General features: G+C 35.0%; 1 protein-coding gene across 1 annotated transcript in view; it reads right to left on the reverse strand.

The window, feature by feature from the left end:
• LOC150106689 (gem-associated protein 5-like) overlaps window positions 1-27,749 on the reverse strand; it is a 560,402-nt gene that overhangs the window by 46,596 nt on the left and 486,057 nt on the right. Inside the window, exon 23 of the mRNA XM_090392643.1 lies at window positions 3,619-3,830. Within this exon, the coding sequence (XP_090248769.1) occupies window positions 3,619-3,830 (212 nt within the window). The remainder of the gene's footprint in view (window positions 1-3,618; window positions 3,831-27,749) is intronic.

Genomic DNA, 27,749 nt, shown 5'->3' on the forward strand with positions numbered 1-27,749 from the left:
CCAAATTGCCACCCCATCCTCATTCATTCAGTATCCAGGTAGATACCTATCAGGGTGCACCATGAGGTGAGGATTGGACATTAGGTCAGAAGTACCAGTCAGTTCTCTGCATTGCTTTAAAGGCTATGTGGAGGTCTCCTCTCAGTTATACAGCTTTGACCCTTAAATTTGACCCTTTGATATTAAAATGCCATTGTCTGGCATTTTAATATCAAAGCCTTATAAAGAGGGACAAAAATCTCCTTATCTCCGCTTGTTAATGTATTTCTTAACACCAACATGATCCTTGCTGAAGTAGAGGATACATTTCAAAAGGAGCTTTTACAACATATTCTGAACCTCAACTACATATCCACCATCACCCATCAATTCCTACTCTCATCAATTTCCTGTGGTGCAATCCCATCAATATAATACACATCAGCAACAATGCCACATTAAAGGATAATGTCTGGCAGACGTTATCCTTTGCTCAAACTACCAGTCTATTTTAATCATCTGCAGGGTCACGATATCCACTTCAGGGGCATGCCAATAGAGTCCGGCGGTTGTGTGCAAAGCTTTAGTTGGCATCCCTATCCCCCCCCCCCTCCAATAAAAAAAAACGCTTTAAAAAACGTTTTTTTTAAAAAAGTATTTCCTTCTCTTTGGCGCCTTTACTACTATCCTGGCACCTGTGCGTGTCACACACATTGCACATATGGTTGGCATGCCCCTGATCCACTTCATTACTGTCCCCTCACTTGTATCATATCAGCAAACAATTGAATATCACCCGCCCTATATCATTCCCAATATCAATATAGAAACTTAACAGCAGCCCAAGTGCAATGTCCTATGACGTCCTACAATGTCTGTCCATTAGCCAACCTCTTACTCATGTCATCAGCTTTATGCTCATCCCTAATGCAATTTATAGAAGTTTCCATGTAGTATCCTGTCAGATGCCTTTGTAAAATCTTGGTGTAGCTATTTCCCATATCCAAGTTAACTATCACTTTACTGTAAATTACTAAGACAGAACCTTCTCTTCACAAAGCTAAGCTGTTTCCCATAGTATTTCATATCTGCACATTCCCTAATTCTGTCCTTAACAAACTTTTCCCGTACCTTAACCTTCACTAATGAGTTACTAATTGGTCTATAATTGCTTACTCAGTCTTAAGGCTTCCTTTATATAAGGAAACTATTTTGTCCTCTTTCCACCTTATACTATCTAGTCAGGGTAACTGCCATATTCCAATAACACACAGGCTGATCCTATGGCTATATTCACATTGAGATTCTGCAATTTACTAAACATCCCCAATTCATTTATCTCTATTCTCACCTTCATCTGTTGCATCAATTACTATCTTCACCTGGATAATACACAGTCACAAGTGAACACTCAACAACTCAAATATTTCTTCTGTTTCTATCACTGCCCTGTCATCAAGATTCATTAAAGTTATCCTACCATAATCATGTTTAAGACAACTAATACTACAAGCTATATAATGTCTGTTAAATACATGTATATTCCAACTGTTTTCCTGCCTTCTATAAGTAAAATATACCCATAAATGCATAGAAAAGCTTAGTTGTTGTTGATTATTCATAATAGCGCTTCATGGTAAAAACAATACTAAAAAAATGGAAAAAATAAATGAACTTAATGAATTTACTAATATTTTGTTAGTTTTCTACACAGGAGCTTCAGAGAACAAATTATAATTGTGACAAGAACAGGCACTCAACTAAGCCATCAGAAACAATTCAAATTATAAATGAAGCAGAACTAGTGTCCTAATATGACACCCTCTATGAGCCATATAACTATAAAGTTAATTTGGAGAAGTCAGGTTATATAGCCTCAGAATGACTATGTTTCAGGTTTTTGGCAAATTAATGCATACTTGTTGAGGTTGGGTGCTTCATAGCCGATGCTAATTCTAAAAATAGTCTCGCATACTTATAGTGATTTTCAACACCTATGTCTTCTTCCATTTAGAAGAAGACATCTGTTGCATATGGAAAGGAAAAATATACAATTAGCTGGATGGGACTACAATGGGTTTCTCTCTTTCCCCCACCTCACTGCATTAGTCAACTTCTACAAGGAACATCTTAAAAACTAAGCACTTGAAATAAAACATCTACACTTAAACCAATTGTCTCGCTGCACTATGTTGATGATGTGTCTGCTATTTGGCCTCGAGATCCAGACAAATTAGATACATTTTGAGTGCATCTTAACAGTCAACATCCTAAAATAAAATCTTCATGATAGAAATTGTCTCCCCTTTTTATAGATAAACTAGTGGCATAACTTCTTAATGGCTCATAATCCTTTTCCATTACAAAAAACACATATAAGAAGGTACTTACATAAGTAATCACACAACCACCATCCATTCCAACAGTATGGCATCTTCAAAACACTAACTGAGCCAGGGCTATTTGTTCAAATGACACAACCCTTAAAACTAAGCTGAGAAATCTTTGCCACACCTTTTTAACCAATGGCTATAACCTGTATAAAATAGATAAAATACTGCATACATCCACTCATTCCTCCTCTAACGAACACAGGATTCACAGCAAAACTATTTCCTCTTAATATTGATCTCTCTGCCATTTTCAAACACCTTATTGAGTTAGCAGCTAGCTATTTTCATCCATTCTCCTAAAACAGCTTCATCCTCTTACATATTTTGAGGTGTATAAAGTTTCTTGAGCCTGCAGCAGCTTAGCCTACTTTGGAGAGACTGGTAGATCTGTTAAAATCTGTCTTGAAGAACACAAAAATGATGTTTGCATGGCAAGTTGGCAGACCATACTCTTCACATAAGATTAAATGGAAGAAGACATTGATGTTACATAGAAGTCTATAGGTTTGAGAGACTATTTTTAGAATGCGCATTGGCTATTTAGCACTCCTCCAATCTCAACAGGCATGGTTGCATTAATTTGCCAAGGATCTGGGAGACAGTTATTCTGTAGAGGACAGCCTGACTACTCCAGATTAACTTTACGGTTATCTGGCCCATAGAGAGTGCCATGATAGGACATCTGTTCTGTTTCATTTACAATTGGAATTGTCTGTAATGATTTAATCGAGTGCTTGAGCACGTCACTTATAATTTATGCTCCAAAGATGTTGGGTAGAAAAGCAGTGAAATATTAATAAGTTCAATAAATTTTGTTGTTCCTCTCTTATTGTTGTTTATGCCATGAAGAGCTATTATGAATTCTCATAAATGTTTCTTGCACTTTGGACAAGATTTAAAATCAGGCTTTCCAACTAAACCAAATGCATAGTTAATTCTTCTGACTGACACACACAGAGGTGCTGGGTCTGTTTACTAAGTGAAATACAAATTTATTTTGTTTCTGCTATTTCAACAATAACAATTTTTATCATTCCAAGGGAAGCAAAAGAATAAAATTTTTTCGTTCAAAAACCTCATAGATTATTATTTTTTCTTTCTTTCTAAAGAAATCAGTGATAATTTTTTTAAACTTTTTTTCTTTTTTTTTAAAAGCTAAAAAAAATAAACAAGTATTGCTTTACACACTTTCTGTTGCTAATAACAAAAGTAGATTACATGTGATTTAAAATATAGCATTTCTTACTTCTTTTGCACCTTTTGGCGAGTGGTAACTTTCCATCAGTGAACTGATTAGAGGGAGAGTTTTTTCAAGCTCATCTTTGTCAGCTGGAAGTCCTTCACACTGAAGAAGATGAATCACATGAGACAAAAAAAATTGGTTATTAATGAGATGCCCTTTCCAGAAGAGCAGCTGATCACATACAGAATCATCTGGGACAATGGCCATTGCAAGACCTAAATTTACAAAAAATAATAAAATAAAATAAATAAAAATAAATAATATCATCATGCAGGCACACACTCACTCACTCTCTCTCTCTCTCTTTGAATTTCTAGCATTAGGGGTCAATAAACTTTCAGATACACATATGCCAGGTTTTCAGCAAAGCAACACAACATCATTATGGATGATTACTGATGAGCCTGCACCTTTAGTAGCACTTATGACACATACACAAAACAAACAAAAAAACCTGAGATACATAAAATTTAATTTGTTAAATTGTAATATCTTTTGTTATATCGTCAGTTTATTCTTATTATACATTAATTTACTGTTCCTTCCTTGAATCTATCCTTTTGCTTACTTAAAACCTTATACAATCAAAATCCTACCGGCTACTCTATTGTTATGTCGCTGCTTTCTCTATATTATATCTTGTTCTACCTCTATAATAACCCTCCTTCTAATCTACTGTCGTGCCCTTAAGATATTAATTCAGATCTATCTCCTCTTCGGATATTGGCAAAATTTATATTTTGCTGTGCCAGCCAATATCCTATAACAGAAGAGACTCTTGTTCAGGGAAATATTTCTAAATTCTAAAGGGATACACACAGTTCCTTTTATCTCACGCTAGCACTGTGCAGATTCAGTTAGCAGTCGTAGACCGATTCTCACTTAAGCAATTATATCTAAATTCCTTCCCACCAAAAGGTTCTATTTCATAAGTGGTGGTTTGAATTCGTAATCAGGCATAAACTCAGGTATTAGGTACAAAACATGTTTATTGGAAAAACAAAACATTTACAGCTATGCAAGTTAAAATACTCAATGGATCAAAATTCACTCTAAGTTAAGGGTTACACTAAATCACAATGAATCAGAGCAAGTTAAATCCTTCAATTATGAAAGGATAAGATTAGGTTTAAGCATAATACTACTACTATATAATTCCTTTCACAAGTTATTCACGGAATACGCATTGAACACTTTCATTAATATTCTATCAATAATTATCTTAATTCTAAATTTCATTTAAGCAAGCCTAGCCATTCACAAATTACTGCCTATTAACAACTCTTCTTTGTTGCACAAGGGCTTAATTAATTCAGTCAAATTCTCACTAAAAGTTCTCTACTAGTGTCCTTCAGTTACAATTTCTTGTTCTTCTAAACAAATTTTAACATAGAACGAAAACTCTTACATTACTGGATCTTTTCAGATTTCATGCCGCCATCTCATGTAGGTCTGGATTACCTTACTGCCTATTCTTCGGCCATCTTTGCGCCTGGTGATGTACTACACTTTTTCTTCTAATCGTTTCTGACTATTGCGTGCTGTCTACCGCTCCACAGGAAACTTTCTCCAATGGGCCATTCTGCTGAGGCTCAATTCCACATAGGCCATCGTATCACGATCAGCTCTGCTTGAAAATCTTCAAACATTCTCAAGAAAAGAACCTGCCGTCCGTGATTACCGTAGTTGGCCCACCGCTCTTTCATGAATCCTCCGACCAACTCCCCCTAAAACTTGAATCCAGCAACCGAAGATCAAAAGGTCAAAAAGCCCCCTAAAACGGCGTGCTTCGTCTTTTATTCACCCTATTTGGGCGCCCCTATTCGATGTGGCTTTCACCCACGAACCCCATCGTTCATGCCCCTTGGGTGATCCTACACTCTCCCTAACCTGTCAGGTTACATTATTCCAGGTAGCCGCTCTGACGTCATTTTCTCACGTAGGTATAGCCTTCATCGCTACGCTCGACCTGTACAGATTATACGCGATTATTCCGGATTACTACTTATAATTTTTCTCAGAATTTCGCAATGTACTAGACAGCTTACTTGGGAATTACAAATAACTTAACAATAACTCTCACTATATGGCACACATGGACTACACGTTATTACAAAACATAAAACAATACTTCATAATTATTAGCTGATATGCAGATATCTCCTTAATTAGTAGTAGTTATCATGTTAAATCCTGAATAAAGAATTTACTTGTAAAGCTCTCCATTCAGGATCTAACAAATTGTTCTAATATAAACTGTCCACTGAACAAATAGTCTCCACCTTCCCAACACCTTGATATTTTTTTTTAACCAGCTTGTTCTACCTATTTGGTTTAATCCTTTATCCAAGTGTAGGCAAGCAAACAAACAAAGTTTGCACCTGAAGTATTTTCAGGACTGGGGCAACTTGTGGTAAAGGTGGAATAAGTTCTGATCACTTGCCTTAGTATCTCCCATAATGCAAAGCACATCTCCTTTTGTACATGTATAATGCTATGCATTAAGGGAAGGGCCACTACCCAGACCGCTTTCGACCTTTATTGAGGTCTCATCAGTGGGAGCCAGACACAGAGGTGGTGATACTAAGGTGTTGACATCTTTTGGCAACTGGTATATGGCGATGTGAACTCAGTCCACCTTTACCATGAGTTGCCTCAGTCCTGAAGAGACTTCAGGCACAAACTTTGTTTGCTTACACTTGGATAACGGATTAAACCAAATTTGTTATAGTCTAACCAAGTAGGGGAAAAAAAAAAAATTCCAACATCAAATCGTAAAATTTCATGCTTTATTGCCCTTGAAGAAAAAGGCCCTTTTGAGGCAGTACAAGATGAACGATGGCATTAATCAGTTGTTTGAAATGCATAAAGGGATGGCCAGGAAGGTGACTCAGTTGGCAAGGATAGCAAAAGTGCAAAGAAAAACCAGAGGGAGTTTTTTCAGTAGGTGGCAAGAATAAAGAAAACTGTTTATGGCAAGATGATGTTAATGGATGAAAGTGGCAGTAGATTGGTAACTGATGTAGAGAATAGAGGTATTCAGTGAACAATTCATTAGGATGTTTCATCCTCAGTGTGAAATCAGAAGCTCAAGTGTAGAGAATGAAATGGAAGAGGAAAATAAGGCAATAAAACTCCCCACGTCTCAAGGGATTATTCCAAGAAATTAGCATTAGCCTCGGCCAACATGTGGAAGAGATAGGGTTCTCACCACATGCTGTTATGCCCATAGTTAACCATGATTCACATCATGGTAGTCAACCTCATAGATAGGAGACGACACATGAATGGAATGGAATCTGTTAAACAAGTCTCGCAACAGCACACCTGAAGGAGTGGAAGAAAGTAAAACTATTTTACAAAGGTGGTAATAAGCCAGGGTACAAATTATAGGCTGATCTGCCTATAATTTGCCTATCTGGAACTGAAGTTAAAGTATTGGAAAGATTGACAAGGTAAAGAATGTATTGGACAAGAGAGAGAGAGGCATATACAGTGGTATACTTAGATTTTGCAAAGGCTTTTGATAGATTGCCACACAAACTGGCAACTAAATTGGAGCAGATGGGATTGGATAATAGCTTGGTGAGTTTGCTAGGCAAATTGCTCTCAAATAGGTATCAGAAAGTTGTTTATAGGGATGCAGTATTCCAGATCACTAATGATGAGATACAGATGTCTGTCTGTTTTGGGGGCCATTGTTATTTAACTTGCATATTAATGATATTGAGATTGCCATAACTGGAGATATACAACTGTTTGCAGATAATGCAAAACTGGGGAGAATTATGAGGAATCCAGTAGATTGTATGAGTGGGCAAGTGTATGGAAACTGTAAGTTCAATGTCAAAGTGTAAGGATGTCAAATTTGGTAGGTAACAATGGGTATCAAAGTATACACTTTGTGGGGAGACTTTACAGAGGAATGAGGAAATAAGAGGCCTTAAAGTGGTTGATGCACATGGATCTGAACTTCAGATCCATGTCCATCATCATGTTCAGATCTTTATATAAAGCCTAGATCAAGCCTTACATGGATTACTGAGCACAGATTTGGTCCCCTGGTTTTCATGGTGATGAGGATATGCTGGAAAGGATCCTGAAAAGCCAGGATAAGGTGATAACTGGTCTTTGGAGTGAGGAATATGAAGAGAGACTAAGGGAAATGGAATTTGCAAAAGCCTCATGAATAAGAGTAGAAAAGGGAGATATGATAGATTAAAGTTGTTAAGGGGTTATTAAGTTAATGTGGAAGGAAATTTTCAGAGAGAAAATGGTTAACCCTGGAAACTATAAAGAGGGTGTGAGCAGGAGTATAAGGAGGGCAGCTATGAGTGGAATCATTGCCTGACAATGTACATAAATGCATATACACTGAATGAGTTTAAAGCATGGTTTGATGATCTATGTGTGTAACAGCATATACCTAATGTGATGAGTCTTTTGCTTCCATGGAGGTGTGGTGTTAATAATAACTATGGTTTTACTTATTACCATAACAAATTCATTCCTGGTTATATATAATACAACACTCTCTTTGTGTATATTATGTCATCATTTTGTCTTACTTGTCTTAGTGTACTTCATCATCATCAAATTCCTGACATATACCCTCAAGAGGTGTTGAGGATATTATGATAGTACTAAATGAAAAATTTACATCATTACAAATTTCCTCAAAATCGGTCTGTTACCTGTCAAGACTCCAACATTATCAGATCTTATATTTCTATCTTCTAAGGCATTTTTTTTACCCTATCAATCCACCTATATCTTGGTCTTCCTCTGGGTCTTTTTCCTGCCAACCTGGCAGAGAACACTTGTTTTGCTAATCTTTCCTAACCATTCTGTTTAAGTGACCATACCACCTGAGATTAGCCCTGCTAACTCATTCCTGGATGCTGACAATGTCAAGTTCTTTCCTAATATCCTCATTTTTAATATGATATTGCGATTGATGCCATCTGTTCATGTGCCTAATTTTTCTCAGGATTCTCATATCAGCGGCCTCTAGTCTTTGGTCAAGTGTTTTACAGCTCTCAGATCTATAGGTTAAAATTGGTTTGAACACTGTATTGTATACAGCTAATTCAGTGTTTTGACTAATTCTCTCTTATTCCATATAAATTTATTCAGTTGACCCCCCACACACACCAGCTTTGTTGATTCTGTTGTGTATTTCCATATTTAACTTACCATCTTCACTAAAAATCATGTCTAAGAAGCTGAAATGTTTTACTTGTTCTATAGGTTCTCCATTCAAAATGCAGCTGATATTTTCAATGCTTCTGCCTATTTTCATTGTCTTTGTCTTGTTATTGCTGACATGCATACCATATCTGTTACAACAGTTATTCAATTTAGTCAGGGAATCTTGCAGACCTTGTACTGGAGTTATTTAGAAGTATAACATCATCTGCATAAAGCAAAATGCTTCTTCTTCTTCTTCTTGGCTCCCTGTATTAGGCAACTGTTTTCAAGAGTTTAGAAAGTCTTCTGCCCATCTCCTCCTGGGTCTTCCTCTTGATCAGTATCCCTTTGGTTTATATTTCCAAGCAATATTTGGCCATCTTTCATCATTCATGTTTTCTGTGTGGTTTTTCCAGTTCTGCCTATAGTTTGTGATGTCTTCTGTTATTATGCTAATTATGGATAACTGTTTTCTTACATCTTCATTTCTTATTTTGTCTATTCTTTTAAAGCCTGAGAGTGGCCTTAGGAACTTCATTTCTGCAGCTTCCACTTGTCTTTTATCTCATTCTCTCCAAGTCCATGTTTTACTGCCATATTTCAGAATTGGTTTGGCTATTATTTTATATAGTTTTATTTGGGTTGTTCTAGACCAGTGATTCTCAACCTTTTTTTCGTCACAGTACACTTTTAATAATTTTGAAATTTGGCGGCACACTAACAATAAGATAAATTTAAAAGAATTTTACTTGGTTAATTAATTCATGTACCTATAATATATTTTGTAAAAATAGCATACAGTAATAATTTGCAATAAAATATAAAATGAAATTGCATTACAAAGTAAACAAAATGTTTATTTAATGATAAATTACATTTAATGCGAAATTTGAGCATATTTTTTTTTTTTTGATAACTTCATTTATATTTGGGCATATAAATGATAATGCTACTCTCACTTCGTGATCCAGATTTAAAAGTCTGGATCTTTTTTTTTCGTTTTTATATTGGTCAAAGCCGAAAATCCGAATTTGCACAAATAAGATGTGGAAAATTGTAATAACACACTTAAAACTTTTTGTGATATTGTTGGATAATTGTATCTAAAATTAATCCAGAACGAATTAATTGATTCTTCTGAATGTTTTGAAATTAAATCTCGGTTATTACACACAGAAATCAGTTCTTCTTCTTCTTTCAAAGTTAGTTCATACACCGATGTGTCGTTTATCACAAATGGATTCCTAATCCAATCAATTTTTTTTATTTCTAAATTTAGAAAGTAATGAACAATTTTTTGCTCTAGTATTATCAAATGATCAATAACTATTTTATGAATTATTTTATAACAATCTTTTGGAACTGTAATTTTTAAATTACAGTTCCAAAAAATTTTGGATTTCTGGGATTTTAAAAAAAAATTAAAGTAATTTTTTTTTGAAATCTGAACAATTTATCGGTTGAGTTTAAAATATTTTCTTTCGGTCCTTGCAAACTCATATTTATGTTATTAAAAATAACAAAAAATATCAGATAAGTAAGCCAGCTCAGCACACCATATTTTGTCATCCAACAAACTAACAAAATCATTATCTTGTTCAAAAAATATCTTTATCTCATTTTTTAATTCAAGCACACGAGACAAAACTTTCCCTCTGGATAACCACCTGCCTTCCGTGTGTAGTAACAATGACGACATTTTAATGGTCTTGATTTTATATAATTAATCATTTTAACACATTGTTCCAGCACAACTTTCAATTCTGATGGTAAATGATTTGTAATGAGTGTTTCCCGATGCAAAAAACAATGGGTAACTAATATATCTGCATTATGTTCTCTTACATGTACTACAAATCCTTTTATAGATCCTGTCATAGCCGGAGCACCATCTGTACAAATGCCAATGCACAAATCCCACGAAATTTTAATTATTTGTAAATAAGAATCAATTTCATCGAAAATATGTTTTCCTGTTGTGAAATCAGATAATTCATGACAACATAAAAATTGATTAATTATATCATTTTCATGAATGAATCGAACGAATGTAATTAAGTGTGCTTTTCCCGTAATATCAGTTGTTCTGTCAATTTGTAAAGCAAAATTTGAATTTGCAAGAGTTTTAGCAGTATTTTCTTCAATATTTCGGGACAGGTCTATAATTCTGCGATGAATTGTGTCATTTGAAAGTGGTATTTTACAAACATCAATTTCTGCTGATTCGCTGATCATTCTTTTTATAATTTTACGAAAAGCAGGTAATATAATTTCTTCAGCCAAATTATGAGATTTTAATTTGAGAGCAATTAATTCAGCCACTTCATAAGAAGCTATCTGAGCTTTTTCAGACACACTAATTTGCTTTTTAAAAATCTTTAATTGTTTGGATCTTGCAGATAATAAATTTTGAAAGTAAGCTTTGTCTTTTGATGCTAGCGAAGGATGATTAGCAAGCAGATGACGTTGGAGCTTGCTCGAAACCATAGCACTGTTGGATAATTTACAATCACATACCACACACTCGGGAACAGTTTTATCATTTTCCATTGTAGATGTAAATCCAAATTTTAAGAAATCATCATTATACTTTTGAACATTACATTTTTTGGCTCATTAGAATCATCATTATCGTCATTAAGCTTTCTTTTTTTTTTATCCATTTATCCATTTTAGGGGGTTCATTGAAAATAAAAATAATTTTGTCAAAAAATTATTAAAAACGACATATTGTATATTGCCTTTGAATCTATTTTAATTAAGTTTGACTACACAATATTGTGGTATTGCACGTACAAAAACGAATATATAAGTTGTAATTAACCATATGCACACATCAAGCGGGCGACTAGTAGACTAAACTAATATGTAGCTTTGTTAGCCAGTAGCCAGAACTATAATAGCCATGCACATTGGTTCAGCCAGTCCCCGCTAGGAAGGTAGAACTGATTGAACCACTTGTCTGACGCCGCTTATGTATGGGTATTCGCAGTGGCAACACACTTAAAAAAAATCTTGCGGCACACCAAAGTGCCGCGGCACAGTGGTTGAAAATCACTGTTCTAGACATCTGTTTACTGAAGTGTCTATTCAAAGTATGACTGCTAGGAACTTTTGCTTTTTATGTGCAATGTTGATTTCTCCATTGGGGACTTATGTAATTTCCTAGATATTTAAATTTGCTCACTTATTCTATTACTTTGTTGTAGATGACTAGTTTGCATCTTTCAATTTCTTTACTTTGAAATGCTACTGATTTCATTTTATTTATTCAGATTTTCATGTCATACTGTTCTATTGTTTTTTTCAATACATGCATATTTTTCTGTAATTGTTCTTCGTTTTTAGCAAAAATAACTTGATTGTCAGCATATAAAAGGCAGGTTAATTCTTTATTTCCAATTTTAATTCCTATGAAGCGAATAAAAATTCAGCAGCTCTCAGATGCGAGCTGTAGACTAAAATACACAAAGATTATTGAAGAAAAAATGAAAGAGTTTGAGAACAGGAACCAAACCTTGGAGATTCAGTGGCAAGCCTTGAAGAAAACCCTGATTGTTTCAGCTAGAGATGGTGAGGGTCTGCAAGGATAGAAAAATCAGAACTCCATGGTGAACACAGGAAGTTAAAGAGGCAGTGAAAGAAAAGAAGAAAGCATATCAAAAGTTCCTCGCAAATAAATCAGCTTGTGCTCTTAGAGAATACAGAGACAAATTTAAGAAAGCTAAAACCTTTGTAAAACTAGCTAAACAAAAGTCATGGAAGGACTTTGGCAAGAACATAGAAAATAAATATCAAGAAGGTGGCAAAATACTCTGGAGGTTGTTGAAAAAGCTTAGAAATGCAGGAAAGGATGCTTACTAAATGAAACAAGCAGTGATAGCACAGTGGTAAAAAACACTCAACAGGCATACAGTCAGGAATACATATCCATACTTGAAGTAGAAAAAGCAATCAAAGGCTTGAAATGTGGAAAGGCAGCAGAAGTAGATGATATTTGACCAGAAATGCTGAAGTATGGTGGCATAAAAGTCTTCCAGTGGCTGCACTGTATAGTTCAGCAGGCCTGGACACATGGATAAATTCCAGACGATTGGAGTAGAGCTCTCATAGTACCAATATATAAAAAGGGAAACAAAACTGAATGTGAGAATTACAGAGGTATTTCCCAACTGAGTGTTCCTGGTAAGATTTATGCCAGTATACTTGAGAAAAACGGTTGAGAAGAATTGTGGACAAAAAGCTTGGTGAAGAACAAGCTGGATTCAGGCCAAATAAACGCTGTCAGGATCAGATCTTCACTTTACGACAAATAGTGGAGAAAGCATGGGAATATAACAGAGATCTGTATTTAAGTTTTGTCGATCTGGTAAAGGCATATGACAAGGTGCCAAGAGAGAAGCTATTCAATACGCTACAGTTATATGGTGTCAATGGGGCATTATATCAAGCAATACTTAGTCTTTATTTGAGTTTTTAAGTCAACAGTTAGAATTGAAGTACAGGAAGAAGGTTTAACGTTAAATCTGGTGTGAGACAAGGATGTACATTATCCCCTCTGTTATTCATTATCTATATGGATTACATTATGAAGGAAAGTGTTATTAAATATATATCAAAATTGGAGATGTTAATGTCAGCTCTTTGCTTTATGCGGATGATGTTATACTTCTAAATAAATCCACTACAAGTGTGCAAGATTCCCTGACTAAATTGAATAACTGTTGTAAGAGATATGGTATGAAGGTCAGCAATAAAAAGACAAAGACAATGAAAATAGGCAGAATCGTTGAAAATGTCGTCTGCATTGTGAATGGAGAACCTGTGGAACAAGTAAAACATTTCACCTACTTAGGCACGATTTTTAGTGAAGATGGTAAATTAAATATGAAAATAGACAACAGAATCAACAAAGCTGGTATGGTCAGAAGTCAATTGAATAAATTCATATGGAATAAGGGAGAAAGTAGTCAGAACACTAAATTATCTGTATACAAGACAGTGTTCAAACCAATTTTAACTTATGGTTCTGAGAGCTGGGTGAGAAGTAAAACACTTGACCAAAGACTAGAGACCGCAGATATGAGGGTCCTGAGAAAGATTAGAGGCGTGAACAGATGGCATCAATGGCAATATTATATTAAAAATGAGAATATTAGGAAAGAACTTGACATTGTAAGCATCCAGGAACGTGCTAGCAGGAGGTGGTCTCAGGTGGTATGGTCACTTAAACAGAATGGGCGAGGAGAAATTAGCAAAACAAGTGTTCTCTGCTAGGTTGGCAGGAAAACGGCCCAGAGGATATCCAAGATATAGGTGGATTAATACAGTACAATGTGCCTTAGACGATAAAAATATAAGATCTGATAATGTTGGAGTCTTGACAAGTAACAGACTGATTTGGAGGAAAATTGTAGATCGGAAGTTAGTAATGATGTAAATTTTTTCATGTAGTACTATCATATCCTGTATGATAGTACTACATGAAATCCCCTTGAGGGTACATGGCAGGAATTTGATGATGAGTATTGGTGATAATCCACTTCCTTGAAAGAGACCTGTATTGGTTTTAATTTTTTCGGTTGTTTCATTATTAATTTTAATTTCAATATAGCTTTCTTCCATTATATTTGCTATTGCTTTTGTGGTTTGAGGTGGAGCTTTCAATTCATACAGTGTATTGATTAATTTTGTTCTGTTGATTTGATCATATGCTTTCTCCTAATCTCGGAAGGCCATATATGTTGGCAAATCAAATTCTATTCTTTTTTCTATAATTTGTTTTAGTGTAATGGTCGATTGGTAGAGCCTCTGCTACTAATGGCTCATGCAAAAAGTTAAGCAAGTTTCGAGCGCGGCTAGTAGTTGGAAGGGAATTGATCAATCATTCGATGCCATTTGCACACTCTCCTCTTGATGAGTCTTTGGACTCCCTGGAAGTGTCACATAATAATAATAATGTGGGATCTTCCTTTCCTAAAGCCGCATTGTTCTTCTCCAATAATTTCCTTGGCCCATGATGTTAATTTACTTTTAATTATCTCTAGATATATTTTATAGCATGTATTTAATAAGGATATTCCTCTGTAGTTTCCAAAACCTTTCTGTTTCCTTTTTTGAATATGTTTATGACTACTGTCTTCCATTCTTGTGGAATGTTTCCTTTTTTCACATATTCTGTTTAGAAATTTAATTAATCATAATTGAAATGGTTTAGAGCTGTATTTGTATAGTTCTGAATTTATTTCATCTTCTCCTATAGATTTTCTATTTTTTAGTTTTTCCAATTTTTTTTAGATCGTTTAACTGTATTGGTTCTTCATTTGATTCTTGACTTATTACTTGTTTTATTTCAATTTGATTATTATTGTTTAGAAGCTGGGTGTAGTGATTAGTCCATTTTTTTTGTGGTGGGACCTTCTAATTGTAGATTATCCTTGGTTTCTTGATTCATTTTTTATATGATTTTATAGCTCTTTAGTTGATGTCCATTCATGTCATGCTCTAATCTTGATACAAATTTTTCCCAGCTTGTCTTCTGATTTCTCTTCTTGTTATTGCTATGATTCTTTTATATTCTATTTCATTTCCTATGGTTCTGTTGCTAAACCATTTCAGATAGATTTCTTTTTTCTTTCTTTCTTATTAAAGATTCTATTTCTGGGTTCCAGATTCTTAGTCCTTTCCTTTTTCTATGCAGTTTTGTTCCTATGGCTTCATATGCTGCTTATTTTTTTACTATTTATTTAATGTTTTGCCATTCATTTTCTATACCTGTATTTTCATTTATTTTCTTTGTATGATTTGTAAGTCTTCTTTGATATAGTTCTCTGATACTATCTTGCTGTAACAGTTATATCTTAAATTGCTCCTGCTTTTGTTTTTGTGTTCTTGTATTGTTTCTATTTCTCTGGTTTGGGATCTTAATAGTACTGATTAATAAATAAATTTTTCTGAGTCAATATTGCATCCTCTGTAGTTTCTTCCCAACTTCTTTGGTTTTTCACCCACTATTATATAGTCCTCTTATATCCTCTGACTTCCCATGTATATTTATGTATATCTTTATGTTTAAAGAAGCTGTTGGCAATTTTCAAACTATTATAGGCCACAAATTCTCTGAGGTATCTTCCATTGCTACTTATGGCATTTTCTCCTTACCTATTAAATCTTTAAATGTACTGATCCAATTCTAGCAATGAAATCGCCTCCAATGATTAAGCAATCTTGTTTATTTGTGTTCTGAATTACGTTTTAGAGGTTTTTATAGAATTTCTCTGTTTCAGATTTTTTTCCTACTTCAAGTGCATATATTCCATGATTGTAATCAATTTCTTATTTAATTTAAGTCTAGTCGTTATTATTCTTTCAGAGATCCAATTTTTATGATTCAATTTTGTCTTTCCATTTATTGCTGATCATGATGGCTATACCTGCAGCTGCTCCTTTTTTACTGGGTGCTCCGCTGCATATTAAACTGTAGTCCTGAAATTCTGTAGAACCTTTGAATTTTTCTTTGTTTCTGAAATTACTGCTATTTCTATTTTCATTTCTATTAAAGTTTTTTGTATTTCCTCGATCTTGTGATTGATGCATCATGTTTAATGTTCCGATTCGTATCCAGTTCATAGTCATTTTTTCAATTGACTTCCTACCATACCAGCTTTGTTGTTCTGTTGTCTATTTCCATATTTAATTTACTATCTTCACTAAAAATTGTGCCTAATAGCGGAAATGTTTAACTTGTTCCACAGGTTCTCTGTTCACCGGAGAACCTGTGGAACAATATTTTCAACGATTCTGCCTATTTTCATTGTCTTTGTCTTTTTATTGCTGACCTTCATAACATATCTATTACAACAGTTATTCAATTTAGTCAGGGAATCTTGCAGACTTGTAGCGGATTTATTAACATCATCCGCATAAAGCAAAGAGCTGACATTAACATCTCCAATTTTGATATCATGTTTAATACCACTTTCCTTCATAATGTGATCCATATAGATAATGAATAACAGAGGGGATAATGTACATCCTTGTCTCACACCAGATTTAACATTAAACCATCTTAATGTACTTCCTGCAATTCTAACTGCTGACTTACAACTCAAATAAAGACTAAGTATTACTTGATATAATGCCGCATTGATACCATATAACTGTATCGTTTTGAATAGCTTCTCACTTGGCACCTTGTCATATGCCTTTTCCATATCTACAAAACTTAAATACATATCTTTGTTATATTCCCATGATTTCTCAACTATCTGTCGTAAAGCGAAAATCTGATCTTGTCTATTTTAAATTTGCTATTATTTATTACTAATTCAGTTACTTCATTTCATGTCTCTATTGTCTCTTTTATTTCATGCATACTTTCTTTTAACCTTTTGGTTCTCTTCTTAATTATGATTTTCTTTTTCTCACACACACACACACACACACACACACACACACGCGAGCATGCGCAACGCCCTCTTCTTATCTTTTATGAGCTACATTTTTATTATTATTATTATTACTACCCCAAGACTAATCTGGGAGGTCCTTTTATCTCTCTCTCTCTCTCTTTCTCTCTCTCTCACACACACACACACACACACACACACACACACACACACACACACACACACACACCGTCACACCGTGTCTTAAACGCACTCAAACTCCTTGCAGACACCACACTCTCAGGCAAGGCAAGGCATTCCAATCATTCACAACTCTGCATGAAAAAAATCTGCCTTCACTCCCCCTACTCACACCCTCTTTATACAGTTTCCAGGTATGACCTCTGGTTCTCCCCCTACTTTATGTAGAACTTCTCCAGCATTTATCCTATAACAACTCCTTACCAACTTGTAGGTCTCTATCATATCTCCCCTCTTCCTCCTGTCCACCAGACTCTGCAAATTACATCTTCTCAATCTTTCCTCATACTCAACATTCCAGAGATCAGAAACTACCTTAGTCAGTCCCCTTTGGACCCTTTCCAACATCTCTTCATCCTTCTGAAAACCAGGTGACCAAATCTGGGCACAATAGTCCTCTCTCTCTGTGTGGCCTAATCAAAGCCTTATACAACGGAACAAGAATCTCCCTACTTCTACACGTCAGTGTCCTCTTCATCATTCACAGAAGTCTTTGTGTTGTCTTCACAATTTTGGTTATATGTCCCCTAAATTTCAGATCCTTATCCACTATCACCCCCAGATTTCTTATTTCCTCCATCTCCAACATCCTCACCAAGCATAAATTCTGCATCCCATCTTTGTTTTCCAAATTTTAATACCTTACATCTTGCAACATTGAACTCGCATCACCATTTCCGTGCCCAATCACTCAATTTATTCAAGTCTTCTTGTAAGGCCACAACATCTTCACTACTCTTTATGGTTCGTCTCAACTTTGCATCATCTGCAAACAACTGAATATCTCCATCCAAATCTTCACCAGTATCATTAATATACAAGTTAAACAGTAATGGCCCTAAAACAGACCCCTGAGGCACTCCACTGGTGACTTTTCTTTTCCTGGATATAGCTCCCCCATACACAACTTGTTGATACCTATCAGATAGCCAGTCTCCAATCCAATGCACTAGTCTAATATCCAACCCTATCTGCTCTAGTTTGACTGTCAACTTATCATGAGTTACTCTATCAAAAGCCTTTGCGAAATCCAAGTATATTACTGTGTATCCTTCTCCTCTGTCCAAGGAAGCAGTCACTTTATTGTAATAAGTAAGTAGATCACTAAAACATGACCTCCCTTTACCAAATCCATGCTGTCCATCAACGATAATACCATTGTTGTCAACCCAACTCTGGATCCTAGTTCTCACAAGCTTCTCCAACAATTTAACCACAACACCTGACACACAGATAGGCCTATATTTTGATACTCCTTTATGAATCACCTCCTTTATGAAATGGCACAATCTTGCCCTCCTTTGGAACTTGGCCGAGTGCAAGACTCATATTAAAAAAAATATGTCAAGAAAGGTGTCAACTCCCTGGCACATTCCTTCAGAATACGTGGTGATATATTATCAAGTTCCACAGCTTTATTAACATCTAATTTACTCAACTCCCCATACACCTCTTGCTCACTTAAAGTCAGTCTCTCCTCCCCATCATCAACTGCTCTCAATCTCTCCATGAAGTCACATTCACAAGATTGAAAAACCTTTATGAACTGCTCATTAAAGTATCTCCACCCCACATTCCGCAACAGCTGTCTTTATACCATTTTCTCCAATCAATGTCATCCTTCCATAATCATTCTTTCTTTTGCTGGCTACGTATCGAAAGAACTCCTTAGGATTCTTTTTGGCATCATTTGCTAACTGCTGTTCATACCTCCCTTTAGCTACCCTCACGAACCAAGTCACCCTCCTTGCCTGGTCTTTGTAGACCTCATGGAATTGGTTATTTCCACTTCTCTTATGCTGCCTCCACAATGCCCTTTTTCTCTGTATCGCATGCTTAATCTCTTTATTCATCCATCTCACACCTACCTTATTTAACCTTCTCACCCTTGGAATACATTTAGACATTGCATCTACTAGATAGTTTTTGAAATTCCCCTAAGCTGCATTGATCTCTTTTCCAGCTAACTCCTCATTCCATGCTACACCTACAAGCTGTCTCCTGAGCTCTTCATAATCACCCCCCCACCATTGTAGTTCCACATATACCTTTTTCTTACAGAGAAAAGGGTATATGTGGAATTATTACTATAGATATGGCTTACAACTGTAGGAATGAAATAAACATATTTTGCAATCATTAAAAAGGAATTATTATTAAACATTAAAATGTTACTCTAAAAATGAAAGTATACATTCCCTATAGTATATTAGGAAGAACAACAAAAAAATAAAAATAAATGTAATTGTGAAATGTACAACTAATCACAATGATATTAATTATAATCCATCCTGAACTACTTATAACAAAAGGTAGTACCATTGCCTAAATTTTATGCAATTAATAAAGTGTACCAATTTCTATACTGTGTGGGTCCCCCCCCCCCCCCCACTGCAATGTGCATCCCACTCTAAGATTTAAAATTTGTATCTTCTTAACTTCACACTAAAACAGTGTTACTACGATTTCACATGCAGGGCCAGAAGAGGCTTAAGTCTTCAACAATATCCTGAGCTACCCAAATGCAGATCTGGAGATATCTGAGAAGTCATTCTCTGGTAAGTCCTCCATGCCGCCAGTGTTTGCTGCAAGGCAAGCAAAGACGGTATCTTGAACTCAGCTCGTGAGAGTCCTACATTTAATAAGTCCATATAACTTTACTGACAACATACACTCTAAATGTTCTGTAGAATTCTTCCTAGAGTGAATGTGCCAGGTCTTGGTTTTCAGTATAGTAAGTAGTTTCTCATGATGTAAGGTAGCAAGCAGTTGCTTAGTACTCACAACTTGCATATTGATTACAACCAACAACTTTATAGTACGTTAGTATTAGTAAATTGGTTAGGCTAATTGTTATATCAGCACATATGATAAAAAAACGTTCAGGTGAAAAGGCTACAATCTTCAATATTTTGGTATAACTCGAGTCTAGGTTCCAGAAAGTTTCTACAGGAGTGGACAGAATGTATAATAGTTCTATTGCACAAGGTCGTGAAAAAAACTGATGTGCCACATGAAAGGCTGTTGCATAAACTGGAGACTATGGGATTTGAATATAAACTTCTGACCTCGATAAATGGAGTTGACAGATATAAAAAAAAAGTGGTATACATCATCATCACCATCATCAAATTCTTGAAATGCACCCTCAAGGGGTATACAGGATAGTATGGCAGTGCTGCATGAAAACCTTACATTACCATCATCTCTAATATTATCATCAGATCTAATATTTCTGTCTTCTAAGGCACTTTTTAATGTATCAATCCACCTATACCTTGGTCTTCCTCTGGGTCTTTTTCATGCCAACCTGGCAGAGAACACTTGTTTTGCTAATGGAAAATTGCTGGCTTTGTTGGCCGAGTGGTTAGCATATCCACTTTCCAGGCAAAAGGCTGCAGGTTCGAATTCCACCATGGGAATGGATGTTTGTGATTGGCTGTGAAAATACTAGTGGTGGTAGTGGGCAGTAGACATTGATGGTAGTTGTTCACTATATAGTTGGTGGATTGAGTGGTGGAGATGGACAGTTGTGGAGTGGGTGCCCCTCCCTCGACGAGTCTTTGGACTCCCTGGGAGTATCAAGTAATAATAATAATCTTTCCTCTCAATTCTCTTTAAGTGACCATACCACCTGAGATTAGCTTTGTTAACACATTCCTGGATGCTAACAATGTCAAGTTTTTTCCTAATATCTTTGTTTTTAATATGATATTGACATTGATGCCATCTGTTAATGCCTTTAATTTTTCCCAGGACTCTCATATATGTGGCCTATAGTCTTTCGTCAAGCATTTTATTTCTAACCCAGCTCTCAGATCCATAAGTTAAAACTGATTTGAACATTGTCTAGTATACAGTTAATTTAGTGTTTTGACAAATTTCTCTCTTATCCATATAAATTTATTCAGTTGACTTCCTACCATACTGGCTTTGTTGATTCTGTTGCCTATTTCCATATTTAATTTAACATCTTCACTAAAAATTGTGCTAAGTAGCTGAAAGGTTTTAATTGTTCAACAGGTTCTCATTTATGATGTAACTGATATTTTCAAGGTTTCTACCTATTTTGATACCAAACTTATTACAATAGTTATTCAATTTAGTCAGAGAATCCAACAGACTTGCACTGGACTTATTTAAAAGTATAACATAATCTGCATAAAACAAAGATTAGCATCTCCAATTTTCATACCAGGTTTAATACTGCTTTCCTTCATAATACAATCTATACTAAAGGGATAATGTACATACTTGTCTGACACTGAATTTCACATCAAACCATCTTACTGTACTTCCTTCAATTCTAAATGCTGACATTCAACTGAACTAAAGTCTTAGTGTTGCTTCATATAATGCTCCATTGACACCATACACCTGTAGCATTTTGAATAGCTTTTCTCTTGGCACCTTGTCATATGCCTTTTCCAGATCTACAAAACTCAATACAGATCTCTGTTATATTCCCACAATTTCTCAACTATTTGTTTAAAGTGAAAATGAAGCCTGAAGCCTCTACTTGGCCTGAATCCAGATTGTTCTTCACCAAGATTCCTTTCCACAATCCTTCTCAACTGTTTCTCAAGTATACTTGCATAAATTTTACCAGGAACACTCAGTAGGGAAATGCTTATGCAATTCTCACATTCAGTTTTATTTCCCTTGTTATATATGGATACTATGATTGATCTACTCCAATCATTTGGAATCCATCCCACTATCCAGGCCTTCTGAAGTGTGCAGTACAGCCACTGCAAGACTTTTATACCCCCATAATTGAACATTTCTAGCCAAATATCATCTACTCCTGCTGCTCTTCCATATTTCAGGCTTTTGATGGCTTTTTCTACTTTAAGTATGGATATAGGGATGGAAGGGGTGGTGAAGCGCAATACATAGCCTCTCCCACTCAAATGTCAACCTCACCTTCCCGTGGTCAATCCTGTTCTAAAAGTACAAACGAGGCACTGGCGACCGAGTATGGGCGGTATAACCTTAACACCCTAACAGAGTAAATGCTGTTAGATCTGCCTGTCCAGAGGCGTTAGGTAGCAGCCCTACCACTGGACTTACCCAGCGACAGGTTAGTAACCTGTCCTGGGGAAATTCAAAATACTTTCAAGTTTCATGCAAAGAAAAGCCGGACGGACTGTCAGGGAAAAGACCACAACCCAGGAAACGGTAAACGAAATTGGAAAAAGGAACACATAATGAAGATTGCAACATGGAATGTGAGAAGCATTGCACACAAAGAAGAAGAACTTGATAAACAACTAAACCAAGCTAACATAAAGATATGTATAGTAACAGAAACAAAGAAAAAACAAAAAGGTACAAAAGAAACAAACAACTATATACAAATCTACAGTGAGGTAAAAAAAGAAGAAAGAGAAAAAGCAGGTATAATGATTATGGTACATAAATCCCTAAAGAACAATATTGTATATTACAACTATTTGAATGAAAGACTAATAGAAATTCGACTCAAGACATTAAGAGGCCACATAACAATAATTGGTGCATATGCACCAGAAGAGGGAAAAGAAGAAGACAGTAATATATTTTATAAAGAATTACAGAAAGCCATAGATAAAACAAACAAAACTGACTATTTACTGCTAGCAGGAGATTTAAATGCCAGAATAGGAAACAAAAAATACAAAACAAACATAGGTAAATTTGGCGAAGATACATGTAATCAAAATGGTCGCATATTACGCGATTTTGTCATTTATAATAATATGAGAATAATGAATTCAATGTTTAAACACAAGGAAATACATAAATATACTTGGTCAGCCAGAGGATACAAATCAGTAATTGACTACGTTATCACAAATTTTAAATTAGCAGAGTTAATTTTAGAAGTAAGAGCATATTGAGGCTTTGAATTAAACTCTGATCATTATATGGTATCAGCAAAAATTCGTTTTAAACCAAAGTGGCTAAAAACACATAGAATTGAAAATTCTTACCAGCCGAGCTACAAAATTTCTTCATTACAGGATCCTCAAGTTAGACTACAATATCAAAAATGCACAAACTTAAAAACAGAAACCACACATGAATCAAGTGACATAGAAGATGAATGGGAAAATTTGAAACAAATTCTCACAAAAGCAGCAACAGAAACCTTAGGAATAAAGCACAAATGGATTAGAAAAGAGGACTACGAGACTGGAACAAAGAAATAGAAAATATAATAAAAACCAAAAAGGACAGTTACCAGAAATGGCTAAATTCCAAAACAATAGAAGCAGAAATAGAGTATAAAAGAAATAGTGCAATTGCAAAACGAGAAGTAAGGAAAAAACATAGAGAAAGATGGAACATTTTCGTAACAGAACTAGAAAAGGATTTATTTAAGCCACAACCCAAAACCTATAAAGTAATAAAATACATGAATAAAGAAATAAAAGAAAAGATGAAAATACAAACAATAGATTTAGAAACATGGGTGATCTATTTCCAAAATCTCTGGACAGATGAGAACAATGAATTAAAATTCTATAAGACAAAGAATGACCTAATAGAAAATATCACAATGTTAGAACTGAAAAATATAATAAAGAAGATCAAAAATAGGAAAACGCCAGGAGAAGACAATATAAATATAGAACTATACAAAAATGCAGGTGAAAAATTTAATGAAAGACTTTTGAAATTTTTTAATATGGTTTGGATGTCTGGAAAAACCCCTAACTCTTGGAAAAAAGCACTGGTCATCCCAATCTATAAAAAAGGAAATAAAGACAATTGCAATAATTATAGGGGAATTAGCCTGCTGAATACAGGATATAAAATATATGCAGGAATATTAAAAGAGAAACTAAGCAGCATTGTAGAAAACAAATTACTAGAAGAACAAAACGGTTTCCGAAAAGGCCGATCCTGCATAGATCCAATTTTTACTTTAAAATTATTAATAGAAAAGAGAAGAGAATTTCAAAAAGAAACACATGTGGCATTTATTGATTATGAAAAAGCGTTTGACAAAATTAGTCGACAAAAATTGTTTAAAATATTAACCAATTTAAACATACCAAACCAACTTTTACAATCTATTCAAGAAATATATACAGGAAATAAAATAGCAGTTAAATTAGAACACACCTCAAAATGGAAGGATATATCAAGAGGAGTACGACAAGGATGTACCCTCTCACCTCTGCTTTTCAATATATATATAAATGAAATATTAACAATCTGGAAACAGCATAACCCATTTGGTATACAAATGACCCCGCAAATGAAGATAGATACACTACTATTTGCAGATGATCAAATAGTATTAGCTACATCAGAAGATGACTTACAAAGATCATTAAAATCATTAAATGATATCTGAAAGCAATATAATATGACAATATCCAAAGAAAAAACAAAAATAATGGCATTCAAAGGAGAAAACCCAATAAGAAGTAAAATAGTGATAGATAATAAAATACTAGAACAAGTAAACACTTTCAGATACTTGGGATGTGATCTATCATACGAAGAAGAAAAAGACGTAGACACTAAAATATCAAACTTTGTCAAAGTAAATGGGATAATAAATAATATATTTAAGCCATCCCTGGTACAAAAACACACTAGAATCAGACTATATAATGTCTTGTCAAAACCAACTCTACTATACGGAAGCGAAACATAGACCATGAAAAGGAAAGATGAAAAACGAATTCAAACAGCAGAAATGAAGTTCCTCAGAAAACAGCTGGATATACCAAGTGGGACCACAAAACAAATGAAGAAATCTTACAATCCCTAAAAATCAAACCAATTAATTACTACATAAGACAGTATAAACAAAAATGGCTAGAACATTTAAATCGAATGGACAACAGCAGACTACCAAAAATAGTATACAGATACAAAATAAGTGGGAAAAGAAGAATCGGAAGACCAAGAAAGAGATGGCATGAGACCGGAACAGGCCACATGGCCTATATTCCATGATAGGCAGAAGAAGAAGTATGGATATATATTCTTGATTGCATGCCTGTTGAGCGTTTTTAACCGCTTTGTTATCACTGATTATTTTATTTAGCAATATTTTGAAGTAATTACTCCATACATAAAGGATATCTTTTTCTCCAGTTTTCATTTCACCTTTATCATCTATAATTTCTTTGACAGCATTCTTTCCTCCATTCCTGAGCTTTTCAACAGCCTCCAGAATATTTTGCCATCTTCCTGTGTCCTTACCAAAGTCTTCCCATAGCTTTTGTATAGCTAGTTTTAGCTATACAAAAGTAGTTACAGTGTTTAGCTTTCTTACATTTGTCTCTATATTCTGTTAGAAACAAGAACCCAACCTTGGAGACTCGGTGGCAAGTTCTGAAGAAAACATGGACTTATTTGCCAGGAACTTTCAATATGCTTTCTTCTTTTCCTTCACTGCCTCTTTAATTTCCTGTGTCTACCATGGAGTTCTGATTTTTTTATACTTGCAGACAACCTGACCATAAGCCTCTCTAGCTGAATCAATGTTTTCTTCAGGACTTCTCACTGAGTCTCCCCAGTTGGGTTCTTGTTGTCAAACTCTTTCATTTTTTCTTGAATAACGTTTGTTTTTTTTAAGTTGATGGAAGTTTTTTCACTTGACTATGCCACCAATTATATATTTAGTTTAATCCTTTATTCAAGTGTAAGAAGAAGTCATATTTCCATATACCCTTAATGCATAATATTATCCATGTCCCCAAGGAGATGTGCTTTGCAACTATAATGCAAAGATAAAGATTATCTTTGCATTATAGTTTTGTAGAGCTGGATACTAAGGCAAGTGATGAGAAGTTATACTACCTTTGCCACGAGTTGCCCCAGTCCTGAAAATACTTCAGGTGCAAACATTGTTTTTTTACACTGGGATAAAGGATTCAACCAAATAGATAATTTGTGTATTTTAGTCTACAGTTCATGGCTGAGAGCTGCTCAACTTTTATTTGCTTTCCTACATGTTCTTCTTTTCAACATGAAATTCAATTTTATACAGTTCAAGACTAAATGGTGATCACTTCAATTTCAAATCCTCTGTACGCTCTACTGTCATGCACCAGTGAGAAAACATCACTATCAACAATAACATAGACAATAAGACTTTTCTTATTCCTTGCATCTTCTCTCCATGTGAATTTGTGCACATTTTATTTTGAAACATTGTGTTAGAAATAACGAGTCCATGTCCTGAGCAGAAATCCAACAGAATTTGCCATTATTATTAGCTTTGCTCTTTTCTCCAAATTTTCCCAAAATATTTTTGTATGTCTCACAATCATTACTTACTCTACTATTTAGATCTCCAACAAGGACCAACTTTTTCCTTTTTCATTGTGTGAGTTGCTTTCTTTCTCTAATGACTCAAAAAATTCCTCCACTTCTACATTAGTGGAACCTTCTGTGGGATCAATCACAGGAACAAATCAGTCTCATTTTCCATTCTGGTATATGCCCAAATCACTCTACTTGATACTGCCTGCATTCAAGAAGATTAACCTTGCATTTCATGTCGAATAGCTACTTCTTCTTTTCCCTGATTGTTATTTCCTGAATATAAACATGGTATATGGTAAGTGTGAATCGGTCAGATTGAAGGAGACTAGTGGTGTAGCATAGGGTTCAGTCCTTGGGCCACTGTTGTTAAATTTATGCATTAATGATATTAGGAAAGATCTAACAGGAGATGTTTGCATCAAACAAAGCCAGGTAGGGGATTTAGGGATGCTACTGATATCCAGCACTTACAGAATGATTTGAATAGGATGGAAATTTGGACAAATGACAATGCCTATTTGGTCAATATCAGTAAGTGCAAATTTGTGCACTTAGGTATAATGAGACTAGCGTTCTTGAGTTCCAAATATCACATCAAATCGTTCTCTGGTCTCTACTGAGTGTGCCTTGTGATTGGATAATCATTGAAGACTCTTTGACATTGCGGCACCGAAGCTGTCTTCTACGTAAGGTATGAAACTTTTCGTTCAATATTGTGGTGAGTGTGGAGGAAGTGGAAAGCTAAGCCTGATTGTGTCTTCTCTGTTGTTATTAATGTCTCCAAAATGTTCTTTTTGTCTAATTTTCAAACTTATAGAGGTTTGCCCTATGTAAGCAAGGCTACAAGGACATGGAATGTTAACTCCAGGATGTTTAGTTAAAGGGTTGTGGTTCTTAGGTGAATGTAACTGAGTTCATATAGTCACAATGGGTTTGAAAACCCTTACATCACGAGACTTCAGGATATTGGTGAATTTGAGAGAAAGTCTACCAATACATGGGATGCAAACCAAAGATCTG

This window comes from Typopeltis vanoorti, chromosome 5, assembly GCF_054136105.1.
Source record: "Typopeltis vanoorti isolate ZY-2024b chromosome 5, IOZ_Tvanoo_1.0, whole genome shotgun sequence".
Lineage (NCBI taxonomy): Eukaryota > Metazoa > Arthropoda > Arachnida > Uropygi > Thelyphonidae > Typopeltis > Typopeltis vanoorti.